The sequence below is a fragment of the Penaeus vannamei genome, chromosome 9, assembly GCF_042767895.1.
Source record: "Penaeus vannamei isolate JL-2024 chromosome 9, ASM4276789v1, whole genome shotgun sequence".
Lineage (NCBI taxonomy): Eukaryota > Metazoa > Arthropoda > Malacostraca > Decapoda > Penaeidae > Penaeus > Penaeus vannamei.
This window is the reverse complement of record NC_091557.1, coordinates 24,351,061-24,366,060: the sequence shown is the minus strand read 5'-3', so window position 1 is coordinate 24,366,060 and position 15,000 is coordinate 24,351,061. Positions and strand designations below refer to the sequence as shown.

Here is a 15,000-nt window from a genome sequence, read left to right as displayed (position 1 = left end):
GCTGTTCATGCTCCTCATCCGTGACTTATTGGGCTCTCTCTCCTTCCCATTCTTCCTCCCTTTATCCCCTTTCGGCCTTCCACTCCCCCTCCCTCCCTATCTCCATTTCTCACAACCGTTCTTATCTTCACGCTGCCGCTCTGTAGCGACTGACCTTTCCGAATTCTCTGACCTAAGCTGTGACGGCCAACAGGTCAGTCAGTCAGGAAGTGAGTTGACGGTCTCGACAACAAGGTCATGGGAAGCTCTATATCCGCTATGATTTTATTGAAAGTTCATGGGAATCCTCAAAGTGATCTGAAACAGAGATCGATACATAATAAGCCGAGGGTTTCGTTCGCTTCCGCGAGAACAGGTACTGATTTTTTTCTTGCGGATTTTTTTCACTTTACCAGATATCACTGACTTTAAAAAGGCCTATTCTGTCTTACCAGAAAACACTGACTTTACAAAGGCTTAAATTCTTTTTCATTCTGCCAGAAATCAGTTCTTTACAAAAGGCCGATTCACTTCCTCCAAATGGCTTCCCGAACACGTAAACAACACTGCAGGCAAAATATCACAAAGCAACACTAAACCAAAATCTCACTTCAGCATACATGGCAAGATAACTCTCTATGCCTTACACGATGAAAATATTTCACTAGCAGTTAGAAAGCTTGTGTTATGTGAGATGCTATAATTTCTTTTAGAATACAATCGCAACGGCACGGAGAGAGATCTGCAGTTAAAGAGAAACGCCGGTTTAGAGATCTGATAGAATATATTAAAACAAAGAAAAAGCAAAAAAGATGAGGGGTAAAAAAGAGAAGAGACAAGAGATACAAAAGATACAAAAAAAGGAGATTCAAAACAATACTCACGATACAGAAAATGCGATAAACATGGTACACGAGATAGAAAAGCAACATAAATAATAGTAAATAGATAACATTAAGAGCGCAAGAGATATTTTTTATACTTATTATAAATTGGAAACAGAAATTTAAGGTTGTACTCGGAGGGACAAAAGGAACCACGTTCGAGCCAGCCAAGGTCACAAAGCGGTCAGTCGTCTGGAGGTCAAAGGAGAGGTCACAGAGACCACGCCGAATAGGAGAGTCGGGAGGAGGAGAGAGGAAGTGTTTTCCTGTATATTAGTTCAGGTTTTAAAGATATGTAAAGAAAGTTATAAGAGGAAGAAGGAAAATGACTCGGCTATGCTACAGAGGTAGAGGGGGTGGAAGAATGGGAGGGAGGGAAAGGGTAAGAGAAGTAGGGGAGGGAAAGGGTAAGAGAAGTAGGGGAGGGAAAGGGGAAAGGGGTAGGAAAAATAGGGGAAGACGGGAGAAGCATGTCGGCCATCTCAGTGGCTAATGTAAAGGTCAGATCTAAGACTTAATGATACCCCAGAAAGTAGTGTGACTTTATGACCCAGTGCGCATTATGGGTACAGTAAGGTCATTTTTTCACATTTGGCTCTAACCGTAGTTGCACTTTCTATTTCTTTTTTTTTTTGGGGGGGGGCGAGGGGGTCGCAATCGAGTTTTTTTCGTTTTTTTTTTGTCCTTTTCACCATTAACGGTGCATTTATATATATATATATATATATATATATATATATATATATATATATATATATATATATATATATATATATATATATATATATTATCTTCTAATCACCAGTAGCAGCAACAGCGGCAACTTAATAACGTATTCATCATGATCATCATCATCCTCATGATGACATCATCCCCTTCGCCTTCATCATCATCATCATAAACAAAATATTCATCCTCAGATTCATCATCATTATCATTACCATCATTTTGTATATGGACTGAAATACGTAAAAACATGGATAGTGGATTGAAGATTGAATGCCCAGGGTCAAAGGTCACGAAACAAACGGAAACAAACTGAACACAAACATTTTTTTCCCCGCTGAACATCCGGATGAAATCAAATAGCAATGTGTTTACCATTTCGTCTCTATTCGTCTGTTATTCAATCGTATTTTGCCTTTTCTTTCTGTGACTGTTTGATTTTTTCTATTGTGCAGTTCATTTTCCTGACATTTTATCTAGAGGAATATTCTAGGTTACACATTCACCTTTTTGAAAAAAAAAATCATTATCATGTTTTCTTTCGATTCCTTATTATCTTAACTCTTCATTTTGTGTTTCTTTTTTCCTCCATTCCTCGATCATCTGATTCCTTTTCCTATTTTCTTTGTAATCATCATTCCAATCATCGTATTACTCTATCACACTCCTCCCTTAATTATAAAATGTTCCATCTTCATCTCTTCGTCAGTTTTGAGAAGAATTCCCCTTCTCCCTTGATTTTAAGCAATCCCCTTCTCCATCTCTCCCTCAGTTATAAGCAGTCGCCCTTTCCACCTCTCCCTCTATTCCACTTCTCTGTCAGTTCTGGACAACTGTCTTTCCACCTCTCCTTATAAACAATTCCCTCTCCACCTCTCCCTCAATCATAAACAAATCTTTTCCACCTCTCCCTCAATCACAGACAGCAACCTCTCCACCTCTCCCTCATTTCTAATCAATCCCCTCTCCACCTCTCCCTCATTTCTAAGCAATCCCCTCTCCATCTCTCCCTCAATCACAACAACCTCTCCACCTCTCCCTCATTTCTAAGCAATCCCCTCTCCACCTCAATCATAAACAGTCCTTTTCCACCTCTCCCTCCATCACCAACAACCAGTCTCTCCACCTCGCCCTCAATTCTAAACCTTCCCCCTCTCGCCCTCTCCCTCAGGTTCGGAAAAGGACTACGTGGCGACCATCCCCGAGGAGGAGAACGTGGTGTGGGCGTGGATGATCCTCCTCTGCTTCATCGTCCCCGAGGCTGGCACGCTCTTCCGCTCCGTCAGGATGTGCGTCTTCAAGGTGCGTCTGTTCTTTTGTGTGGTTTGGTTTCGTTTGTTGGTTTGCTTTGTTTGGATGTAGGGGTTGATGATATGGTGATGATGATTATGATTGCGATAAGAGTAATGATGATAATAGAGGTAATAATGATAATAATAATGATGCTTATAATACTAATAATGATGATGACAATGAAGATGACAACAGCAACCATAACAAAGATAATGACAAACAGACATGCTCACATTCAAAGTCCAATTATTAACCCCGCCCTCCCCCAACAGTCCCACAAGCGCCCCTTCTTCGGCGACTTCTTCTGGGTGTTCGTGTTCGAGAGCCTCCACACCGTCGGCACTGCGCTCCTCGTCTACCTGGTGCTCCCCGACCTCGACGTCATCAAGGGCGCTATGTTGACCAACTGCGTCGCCTTCATCCCTGGCGTCTTCGGTAAGGGTGGAAGGAGGGAAGGAGGGGGAGAAAGGGAGGAGGGGGAAAGGAGGGAAGGAGGGGGAAAGGAGGGAAGAGGGGAAGGAAGGAAGGACGGATGGGAGGATGGAAGGAGGGAACGAGGGAAAGAAAGAAGGGGGAGAAAGGAAGGAGGAGGAAAGGAGGGAAGGAGGGGGAAAGGAGGGAAAAGATGAAGAAAGGAAGGACGGATGGGAGGAGGGAAGGAGGGAAAAGAAGGAGGGGGAAAGGAGGGAAGAGGGGAAGGAAGGAAGGACGAATGGGAGGATGGAAGGAGGGAAAGAAAGAAGGAGTAGAAAGGAAGGAGGGAGGGAAGAGGGGAAGGAAGGAAGGACGGATGGGAGGATGGAAGGAGGGAAGGAAGGTGGGAAGAGAGGGGAACGGAAGGAAACGGGTAGGAGAGCAGATGGAAGGGCGAAAGGGAGGGAGTGGATAGAGTGAGGAAAGAGATGGGAGAACAAATGGAAGGAAAGAAGGGAGGGAGTAGAGGGAAGAAAGGAAGGGGTAGAAGGAAAGAGGGAAGAGAAGGATGAAGGGAGAAGGGGTAGAAGGGTATAGAGGGAGGAAGGAGAAAGGGTGGCAGGGAGGAGGGGAGAAAGGAGTGGGAGAGGGATGCTAGGGAGGAGGAGAATGTACGGAGGAAGGGAAGAGAATGGGGTGGAGGGAGGAAGAGGGAATGGGACGTGGGAGGGGATTAGATAATAGGGAATGGTAAAGTTGATCAAAAAAATAAGAAAGACCCAACGCTAAAAAGAGCTCAAAGAAAGAAAATGTGACCGAACCAGCCCCCGCGCCCACACAGGCTACTCACCACGCCCCCCGCCCCTCCCCCCACAGGCCTCCTCTCGCGCAACAAGAAGGAGTCGATGGTGGCCGTGAAGGTGCTGATGGACCTGCTGGCCCTCGCCTGCCAGCTCACGGGCTTCGTGGTCTGGCCGATCGTCGAGTACGGCAAAGACCCGAACTCCTGGCGCGTGTGGCTCATCCCCGTCGCCATCTTCCTCACGTCCTTCGGCTGGTGGGAGAACTACGTCGACCGCCACTCCAAGTTCTGTGAGTTGCTCTGCGTTCTTCTCCTGTCGTTATCTTGGTCTTTATGGTGTGAGTCATTCTGTGTTCTACTCTTTCTACCTTTTTCTTTCTTGTGAGTTATTCTGTCTTGTACTCTTCCTGTCTTATTCTTTTTTTCGATTTTTCCCGTCTGTTCGCAACGCTTTCTATTTTTTCACGATTTTTTTTGTAGTTCATCTTTCTACGTGTCTTAACTTATTATTTTAAGCACAAATTTAGTGTGTAGATTGGCTCCATATCGTATCTTATCTTTTATCTTATCTTTCATTTTATTTCCCCCTATATCAGGAATGTTTGATGTGACGAAATAAATTATACAATAATCAACTTTTATTCCCAAATTTTCTTTGGCACCATATTCATCACTTCTTTTTCCTCTCTCTCCCTCCGCCAAACAGCCCTGATCAAGTACTACGGAGGGATCAAGGAGCGCCTCCTCAAGACACGCTACTTCTGCTACATGTTCGTGTCCGTCATCAAGATGCTGCTCTTCTTCGGCATCATGATCCTCTCGATGAGCACCAGACTCAGGGAAGTCAGCACGCTCTTCGAGATCGGAAAGGCCTTCGGGTAAGAGGGAGAAGGAGAGGAAGGTGGAGAGGGAGTGGGGGAGGGAGAGGGGGAGGAGGAATGGAGAGGGAAGGGGAGGGGGAAGGAAAGAGAGAGGGAGAGGGACAAGATAGCAAGGGAGAGAGAAAGACAAAAAGGAGTAAGGGAGGGAGAGGGAGAGAAAAACAGACAAAATCAAACTACCGATTAATGAGAACGAAAAGTAATCTAGCACGCGCACAATATAAAAAATAGAAACAAAATATAGAGATTTCCGCAAGCACCATACCCTTACCATAATCCCCCTGCACATGTCTGGTATCTAGCACAGAGTCTTTAGCAACGCCCCTTTCGCCCTCATAACGCCCTTTCCTCCGTCAGCGCTCACGTCATCAACGTAACTGAAATCCGCGAGACACTCCCCGGCGACACGATCCCTGACTTCTCGACGGTGGCGCCCCTGCAGGAGACCTTCACCATCATTTCCTCGGAGTACACGCCCATCTATGTGTTCCTCGTTCAGGTCCTTTGTGCGTGGCTGTGTTATATTTTCGGTGAGTAATTTTTTCTTTTTCTGTGTGGTTGATTGTGATTTTCGTCTTCCTTGTTGATGCCTCATGTTTTCTACTGTTTGGAAAAAAAAGTTTGAAGTATCAGTCATGGCGAGGGAAATGCACAAACTTCAAAACCCTGCGAGGGATCCATATTTTTAGTTTAGAGTTTTAGTAAATTCACTTGAGGAGCCAGAGCCAGGTGCACTCTCCAGCACCTTTGGGAAAGCCCCCCCCCCCCATGCGCTCTGAACACTGACCTCCCTCCCCACAGGTAAGTTCGCGTGCAAGATCTGCATCCAGGGCTTCAGCTTCGCCTTCCCCGTGAACCTGACGATCCCGGTGTCCATCTCCCTCCTCATCACCATGTGCGGCCTTCGCTTCGACACCGCCTGCTCCTTCCAGTTTATGCCTCCCTACCTATTCTGGGAGTGCAAGAACGGCGACATCCTGCAGGACTTCCTGAACAACGATGTAAGCAGCGTTCTTGAGAGATGAAATTTTTATTTTTGTATTTATTACATACATCAGTTATCTAAGAATAGCTTTTGATGAAGACGTGCAAATTTCATTCGTTGAAATATATATGGGTAGATTTTGAGGAAAGATATATCCCAATCGTTGAGATATGTCTCTTTAAAATAGTTTTTGATGAAGAAATATAAATCTCGTTCGTTGAGTTCCTCCAACCCCCTCGTTTCCTGACAGTACGCCTGGGTGTGGTTGCTGTGGCTCCTGTCCCAGACGTGGATCACGCTGCACATCTGGACCCCGAAGTGCGAGCGTCTGGCGTCCACGGAAAAGCTGTTCGTGTCCCCCATGTACAACTCGCTCCTGATCGACCAGTCGCTGGCGCTCAACCGGCGCAGGGACGACGAGGGCGAAGTCAAGACGGAGGAGCTCAACCTCAACCCGGATGACCACGACAACGAGGTGGGATCAAGTGCCGGTTTGCGTTGCAGTGCGCTGAAATTGTAAAGTCTGCCCTGATATTGCTAAGAATTGAAGCTTTCTTCGTGAATCTCCTCTTCTCCTCTTCCCCCTCGCTAACTCGCCTTCTTCCCCACAGCAATCTCAGTACTACGAGACCATCTCCATCCACACCGACTCATCCAACACGAACGTCTCCAAGACCAAATCATCCGACCACATCATCCGCATCTACGCCACGGCGACTATGTGGCACGAGACTGAAGAGGAGATCATGGAGATGTTGAAGTCGATCCTCCGAATGGACGAGGACCAGTCGGCCCGACGCGTCGCCCAGAAATACCTCAAGATTGTCGACCTTGACTACTACGAGTTCGAGAGTGAGTTTGTGTGTGTGTGTGCCTGTGTCTGTGTGTTTGATAATGAGTGGACTAACTTCAAATGTAAATCGTGTGGGTGTGAATACTACTGATGTGGATGATTTCTTGCAGTATGAAACCATTTTTAGACACCTAGTAATAGAATTAATAGGATGCCAATAGTAATGAAAACGAATCTAATAGTAATGATTGAAATGACGCCAACCATAATCAATATTACGATAATCATAATAACAGTAATAATGATAACAGTAAGAGTAAAACTACCACTCATAGAACGAGTCCCTATGACGATGCGCTCGCCCCTTCGCAGCTCACATCTTCTTCGACGACGCCTTCGAGATCGCCGACGAGAACGAGGACGAGAACGTAGTCAACCAGTTCGTCCGGCTGCTGGTCAACCTGATGGACGACGCCGCCACCCACGTCCACCAGACCAACATCAGGATCAGGCCGCCCAAGAAGTACCCGGCGCCGTACGGAGGACGCCTCGTGTGGACGCTGCCCGGAAAGACCAAGATCGTGGCTCATCTCAAGGACAAGAGCAAGATTCGACACAAGAAGAGGTGGTCGCAGGTGAGGCTGCGGGAAGGGAGGGCGACAGAGAGGGAAGGCGAGGAGAGGGACGCCGGCGATATGAGGGGGAGGGAGAGCGAGGGGAGGGAAGGCGGGGGCATGAGAGGGAGGAGGGCGAAGAGAGGGATGGCGGGGGAATGAGGGGGAGGGAGGGCGAAGAGAGGGATGACGGGAGGGAGGAGGTGATACAGGATTGCTTGGGGAGAGGGGTGTTTATGGAGAAAGGAAGGGACGGCGGGAAGAGCTTTTTAGCTGCTTATTTAGGGTAAGAGGGATGATCATAAGGGGAGGAAAGGATGGTGAGAAACTCTGCTGATATGAGGAAGAGGGTTGTAATGGGGAAAGAAGGAGTTGATGTAAGAGAGGAGTGGTGGTGGTGGAGGAAAGGGAGGAATAGAAGCTGGCGAAGGGAATGGGAGGAAGGGAAACATTATGCAATTCTGCCAAACAACTGTGAGTTAGTATATTAAAACCCTTTGCCCTACCCCAGGTGATGTACATGTACTACCTGCTGGGCTTCAAGCTCATGGACCAGCCCATCTCCGTCGACCGCAAGGAAGTGATCGCCGAGAGGACGTTCCTGCTCACCCTGGACGGCGACATCGATTTCGCGCCGCCCGCCGTGGCCTTGCTAGTCGATCTTATGAAGAAAAACTCCAACCTGGGCGCTGCTTGCGGGCGTATCCATCCTGTGGGCTCTGGTACGGCGCCTTTGCAAATTTCCTCGTACTCGGTGTTTTTATGAGATTTTTAGGGGTGTTTTCCTAATCTCTGTAAGCACCTGTGGATCAAAATTTTTAAATTTGGTGAATAATATTCTGAAACCTTTATCCAGATTTCGGGAATTAGGTATTGCGGTGTTTCGTGGCTTCACGAACTTACGTATCTTATTAATTCTTAATTGTGTTTATAATGCTAACAATGTCTTCCTTTACGCAGGATTGATGATGTGGTATCAAATGTTCGAATACGCTATTGGCCATTGGCTGCAGAAGGCAACAGAGCATATGATCGGTTGTGTGTTGTGTAGCCCCGGTTGCTTCTCGCTCTTCAGAGGTAATTTTGTTTTCTCTTCTGGTAACATATTTATTGGACACCAACGCGTCTCCAGTGTGACATGTAATACTGAGGATTTTCACTGTCTTTTTTTTCCTCTCTCAAGATTTCTTACTCTGATCCCATTTTTTTCGTTTCAGGAAAAGCTCTCATGGACGACAACGTTATGGCAAAATACACCACGAAGTCCAGCCAAGCCCGTCACTACGTACAATACGATCAGGGTGAGTGTGCGGAACGAGTCCTGCGGCTGGCTAGTAAGATCAGTTCGGCGAGAAAACGAGACGCATGTGCTCGTCATAACTGCTCTCTTATCAGCTCTTATTTATCTTCCCTGACGCTGACGTCCTATTTTACTCGCTTTTTATCCATGCTTCAAGGCAATTTCACCTCTGCCTTTTCCCACAGGCGAAGATCGATGGCTGTGCACGCTCCTTCTGCAGCGAGGCTACCGCGTCGAGTACTCGGCCGCCTCCGACGCCTACACCCACGTCCCCGAAGGCTTCAGCGAGTTCTACAACCAGCGCCGTCGGTGGGTGCCCTCGACCATGGCCAACATCATGGATCTGCTCCAGGACTCCAGGAAGACGATCGAAGTCAACGACAACATCTCCCTTCCGTATATTTCTTACCAGGTGAGGAGGTCGATTCCAAAAAGAGGCGGTGCTATGGGCGCGATACTTTCGAGAAGTGAGGTCTTGTTTTCGTTTTTTTTCCAATTTCTATGGACTCCCAACGAACGGACATTCATTAACTTTTTTCTCTCTTTGCCGGCTGGGGAAGTCAAAATTACTTTTTTGCCCATTTTTCTTCATTCATTTATGTACTTCCAGCAGACATACATTCCTTTTCTTTCCAACAGACTATGTTGATGGCCGGTACCATCCTTGGCCCAGGAACCATCTTCCTTATGTTGGTGGGTGCCTTCGTGGCTGCCTTCCGAGTGAGTAACTGGCTTTCCTTCCAATACAACATCTACCCCATTGTGTTCTTCATGTTGGCTTGCTTCCTCCTCAAGTCTAACCATCAGGTGAGTTTTTGCTTGCATTTCCTTTATTAAATGTGTTTTCCGTTGACTTTCTTTATTTTTGGTTGTTGATGTTTCAGTTTTGTTTGCATTATTTTGCTTTTCATCCATGTTATATGTTTGATTCAATTGTCTAACCTGTGATTTGTGCCTTTTGTTTATATTTGTTTTTGTTTGATTTTGGTTCTGCACCTGTTTTTGTGTTTGTTTAGTGATCATTTGACCACCTTCTTCCCCCCTTCCTCTACCCGTCCCTTCTTGCCTCACACAACGTACGGCGTGTGTGTTCCGCCTGTATGTCCGCCTGCGTGTCCGTCCTTCCGTCTGTCTACCCGTCTGTGTACCATTAGCTGGTAGTCGCCCAGATCCTCTCGGCCGGATACGCCCTCGTGATGATGGCTGTGATTGTGGGTACGACGCTGCAGCTGGGCGAGGACGGCGTCGGTTCTCCGTCGGCCATTTTCCTGATCGCTCTCTCGGGCAGCTTCTTCATCGCCGCCTGCATGCATCCGCAAGAGTTCAAGTGCATTATCCCCGGCCTGCTCTACCTGCTGTCCATCCCGTCTATGTACTTGCTCCTCATCATCTACTCCCTCATCAACCTGAACAACGTCTCGTGGGGAACCCGTGAGATCGCCACGAAGAAGACCAAGAAGGTTTGTTGGAGGACTCGGCCCCTCGTCGCTCGGGCTCCCGGCGGGGCTCTCCTCGCCGCGGGTGTTGGCGGGTCCTGGCTGCTGCGGAGGAAGGGCTAACACTGCATGAGAGCGCTTGCTTGTTATTTACACTAACGAGACAAAGGGGACTTCAAATGCATGCAGAAGTTATCTAGACAAGTAGCATCATTAGTTGTTTCTTTTTTTTTTACTGATACATATTTTTTTACAGATACCGATTGTTTCTGTTTAAATCGACCATTTGCAAGAATGGAAACCAAGGAATAGCTTATTACGAAAACGAAATATTCAGCGTAACTGAGATGGGTGGAAATTATGTATGATTTGTTCTTCTCATTTTGTTTCGTAAAAATTTGTTCGCGTTCATTATGACCAGCTGTTTATGTGGCCGGGGCGTTTTTGTGTGTCTGTCTTGTGCTTGAATTGGCGTGTCTTCGTTTTTCAATGTTCTTTTTCTTTCTTTATTTCACGAGCTGTTTATGTCATAACCCTTCATTTTTTACCACGAAAGCTTACAAACAGATTTAGAAAATTACCTTCAATTTGAATCTTAACTTCCAATGCAAAATAAAATAGAAAAATATCCTAAATTAAATTCCTCATACTAATGATCCCATTTGCTAAGACTACAGTATTTACATACTAACAAACTGCTCTTCCTTCTTCTTTCCACCCACGATCACCTCCAAAAAATAATAATCATAATAAAAATAATTGTAATAACCCTCCTACCCCTAAAACAATACCCCCCTAACCCAACACTGACACTCCCACCCGCCTTTTCTAAAAAATATTCCCTTGCTCACTTAAAAAAAACGCTTCCCCTACCTACCCACTAAAAAAAAATACCCTCCCCTTGCCCATCTCATTTTAAAAAAATATCCCCTACCTATCCCTCTTACCCCCCCCCCCCCAAAAAAAAAAAAAAAAAAAACAGATCAGCATAGCCTATGTCCTGACGGCCGTGTACGCCCTGGTGATGATCGTGGTGCTGGTGGGCATGATGCTGAACTTCGCCCAGGAAGGTTGGCTCACCCCGTCCGCCATCTTCTTCATGGCCACCGCTGGCTCCTTCATCGTCACCGGAATATTACACCCGAAGGAGTTCATGTGCCTCCCTTGCGGCCTCGTCTACTACATGGTCGTGCCGTCGATGTACCTGCTCCTTCAGATCTACTCGTGCTTCAACCTGAACAACGTTTCCTGGGGCACGAGGGAGGTGGCGCAGAAGCAGAAGAAGAAGACCAGAGAGGTAGTGGAGATGGGTAGGGGGAGGGGGGAGGTAGGGAGAGAGGACGTGAGAGTGGGTGTATGAGTGGGAGAGACAGTATGATAGAAAGAGAGGGAGGGAGAAAAGAGAGAGAACAAGAGGAAAGAGAGAGAGGAGGGATGAGAGACAACTAGAAGTGTTTTACACTCATATGGAAATAATATTACTAAATACCTTAAAAGAAACTATTGTGTTCGTACGAATGCATAGGCAATTTTCGTACCGATTGCTATATAGTTCTTAAACATATTGAGAGTTCCACCCGTCCGAGAACGCCCATGTATGGTCCAGCGAGAGTGATTCGGAAACTCAGCTCAAGTTTCAGGCACAGTGATTGTCAGCAACCTGTTTAACAGTAAATGCTGATTCCGTATTCTCACATGTGCATGCTGATGTCGTATTCTCATATGTGCATGCTGATTCCGTACTTTAATTCATATATGTGCATGGTATATAGATGAGATATTTCTTTTCTGTGTTAAAACCGATTATAGCGAGAGTTTTGCCTTTCATTAATCATGAGTTTCAATTGGGAATTTCACAAATGTTTCATATACTAGCTTTGGTTTAAGGTGCTTCTAACAATATTTGAAATGCATGGTCTAATAGTTTAGAAAGATGCTTACCCGGTGAAAGATGTAGTTTGCATGGTAATTGCAAGAATTTTTATCATATTTAAATTACTATTTATATTACATGTATCTCTTTTTGCATATGTACACTTTACAAAATTACTTTTTTTCTTTTACTAAGATTAGTTTCGATAATGGATAAAAACAAAGATTTTGTTTTACTTAGCAATATCTCAATGACTTGTAACTTGAACAGATTTCGCTGAAACAAATATAGAAAATGTGTAAACAAGAATGAATAACTTCGTTCCATCTTCCCCACTTACTAATCAACTCCTCCCTTCCCCCTCCCCCTCCCCCTCCCCTTCCCACCCCATAGGAACTCGAAGCGGAGAGAAAGGCTGCCGAAGAAGCCAAGAAGATGAAGAAGAAGGAGGGCTTCCTCGGCTTCCTGTACAGGAACGAACAGCCGGACGAGGACGAAGGCTCCATCGAGTTCTCCCTGGCGGGTCTCTTCAAGGTGATGTGCTGCGTCCACCAGAAGCCCAACGACGAGCGGCAGCAGCTGGCCAGCATCGCCAACTCGCTCGACATCCTCAAGAGGCGATTCGAATCCATTGAGTCGTAAGTCTGGAAGAAGTAGGGGAGAGGGGGAAAGGTGGGGAATCTAGGAAGGGGGAGGGATGGGGAGAGGAAAAGGGGAGAGTGTGGGAGGGGAAGGGGGCAAGGGAGAGGGAAAGGGATGAGAGTTAGGAAGTGAGAGGGAGAGGGAGAGAGGGAAAAGGAAATATGTACAATACTATTAGAAACATGCTCAACTTATGAACATTTTTTTATATAAGAAATACCCACTATTATAAAGAAAATATTCTGGCTTCCCCTTAGCAAAGGTCAGCTCCTCATTTCCTTCATCACAAATTATAAGCCTTGATGCATTAAATTGGTAAGGTAGATATTTTTATTGAATTAGTGATAAGAAATACTCCTCACTTTCTTCCCCTGTGGCTTTATTTCTCTACGATCCAAAAACCTGTGGTTTCCTGCTACTTCTCACCATACTGTGATTATTATAACCTGTTATTTGGCCCGCACAGGCACATGGGAATCACGCCGAGTGCCCGCAGGCGTTCAACCATGCAGCAGCGAGTCTCCCTCAGGTCAGATGGGGTCACGGTCATCAACGAAAACTTGGAAGACGACGAGAGCGAGAGCGAGAGTGGAGATTCAGGTAATCCTGTCTCTCTTAAATCCGCAAATAAAAAAAATGATGCTGTTGTCGCCCTTTATGTTTTAGTTTCTTGAAGCATATGGTACTGACTTTATTTATAATTTTGCTGAGTGATAGTTACGTTAAATATTGTCGTTTCATGGATGTCCATTTCTTTACCTTTTGAATTGTAATTGTCGCTATGAATTTAATCACGGTGTAAACTGTTATGATAATGTAGATTTCTCAGACAAATAAGTGAACAGAAAATAGAATTACTGAAATTCAAAATAAGGACGCCCTTAAAGACCTTTTTGACCTTACCGGACATAAAAGATATATATTTTTTCAACTGTAAAGCCTTTCCTAACCCTCACTGACCTTTTTTTTCTCTTCCCCGGGATACGTGTCTGCTCTCCGCCGGCACTCTCCTCATCCCTCTCTGACCTTACTGCTCATTCCAGGGCCCAAGGAAGAGCGTGACGACCTCGTGAACCCCTACTGGATGGAAGACAAGGCCCTGAAGCGAGGCGAGGTGGACTACATGCCGGGAGTCGAAGTGCAGTTCTGGAAGGACCTGATCGAGAAGTACCTCCATCCCCTCACCAAGAACTCAACGGAGCAGGTACAGGAGTTTTACTGTTCGTTTTTTGCTTTATTTGTTTTCTGTTAGGTGTTTTACCTGTTTTTGTTGGTGATGTTTTGAATATTCTTGATATAAAACATTAGCTTAGCTTTTTTGTTCTCTTGTGAGACATTTTTTGGTTGTTTTATATTGATATAAACTATTCCATAATGATTATAAGTTTCAATTTGAAATAGTTTGTTTAGTTAATGAATTATAATGAACTATGGTTTAAAAAAATAGATAATAGTTATATCCAAAGAGTGTACTATAAGATTTTTCTTCTTATTACCACTCTAGCTTTTTGTCTCATTCGTTCACTGTTATAAGTCTTGGTACAATCACTTACATAGACATGAAAGGACTTCTCAAGGAGGTTAGTAAGTATCTAAAAGCACACTGCTGTGATCAGGAATGGGGCCAGGAATCACTGTTGATTTTTTGTGTGCGGATGAGTGTGTGTGTGTGTGTGTGTGTGTGTGTGTGTGTATGTGTGTGTGTGTGTGTGTGTGTGTGTGTATGTGTGTGTGTGTGTGTGTGTGTGTGTGTGTGTGTGTGTGTGTGTGTGTGTGTGTGTGTGTGTGTGTGTGTGTGTGTGTGTGTGTGTGTGTGTGTTTGAGATAGAGGGAGAGAGAGAGAGAGAGAGAGAGAGAGAGAGAGAGAGAGAGAGAGAGAGAGAGAGAGAGAGAGAGAGAGAGAGAGAGAGAGAGAGAGAGAGAATGAAAGTGTGTGTGTATGTGCGTAGGGCCTGTGCGTCCATGTATGTTTGAACCTAAAATTTTCCCGGGCTCTCTCAAATAGCCCGTGAAACAAGATTTTAACTGATTATGGCAAGATGTGCTTTTCTTTATCCTATTGACGGTGAAAATTAGATTTAGTGAGTCATTTGCATACCAGAAGCCCAACCTTACAGTGTAATACCACCCACATGCGAAACACAGTTACTGTTCTATTTGATTATTTACTCAAATGTTTTTTTTTCAATCCTAACACAATTCACATAGATTCGGCTGTCGATTTTTTTTTTGTCATATTAGTAAACAAGAATAAAAAGAACATTTGTGATAATTCTGCATTATTTCTTGACGGCAAGATGCGGATGCGACTTGTTGCAATTCTGAAAATAGAATCCAAAGACGAAACGAAGTAGGGTTTGAAAGACGTAACTGTGGAT

The 15,000-nt window shown here is 45.2% G+C and overlaps 1 protein-coding gene across 11 annotated transcripts in view; it reads left to right on the top strand.

The window, feature by feature from the left end:
• Nucleotides 1-15,000, top strand: part of kkv (hyaluronan synthase-like protein kkv) — a 73,199-nt gene that overhangs the window by 45,903 nt on the left and 12,296 nt on the right. For 6 of the 11 annotated variants that reach the window (XM_070125469.1, XM_070125464.1, XM_070125461.1 and 3 more), the window contains exons 5-22: nt 2,761-2,891; nt 3,155-3,317; nt 4,173-4,388; nt 4,805-4,976; nt 5,337-5,509; nt 5,781-5,980; nt 6,215-6,439; nt 6,576-6,816; nt 7,130-7,392; nt 7,883-8,093; nt 8,332-8,448; nt 8,589-8,672; nt 8,857-9,083; nt 9,311-9,478; nt 11,090-11,404; nt 12,374-12,618; nt 13,089-13,222; nt 13,666-13,826. In XM_070125469.1, coding sequence (XP_069981570.1) covers nt 2,761-2,891; nt 3,155-3,317; nt 4,173-4,388; nt 4,805-4,976; nt 5,337-5,509; nt 5,781-5,980; nt 6,215-6,439; nt 6,576-6,816; nt 7,130-7,392; nt 7,883-8,093; nt 8,332-8,448; nt 8,589-8,672; nt 8,857-9,083; nt 9,311-9,478; nt 11,090-11,404; nt 12,374-12,618; nt 13,089-13,222; nt 13,666-13,826 — 3,446 coding nt within the window. Of the gene's footprint in view, nt 1-2,760; nt 2,892-3,154; nt 3,318-4,172; nt 4,389-4,804; nt 4,977-5,336; nt 5,510-5,780; nt 5,981-6,214; nt 6,440-6,575; nt 6,817-7,129; nt 7,393-7,882; nt 8,094-8,331; nt 8,449-8,588; nt 8,673-8,856; nt 9,084-9,310; nt 9,479-9,825; nt 10,132-11,089; nt 11,405-12,373; nt 12,619-13,088; nt 13,223-13,665; nt 13,827-15,000 lie in introns of all 11 variants that reach the window. The other 5 variants (XM_070125470.1, XM_070125465.1, XM_070125463.1 and 2 more) reach the window with 1 other exon arrangement.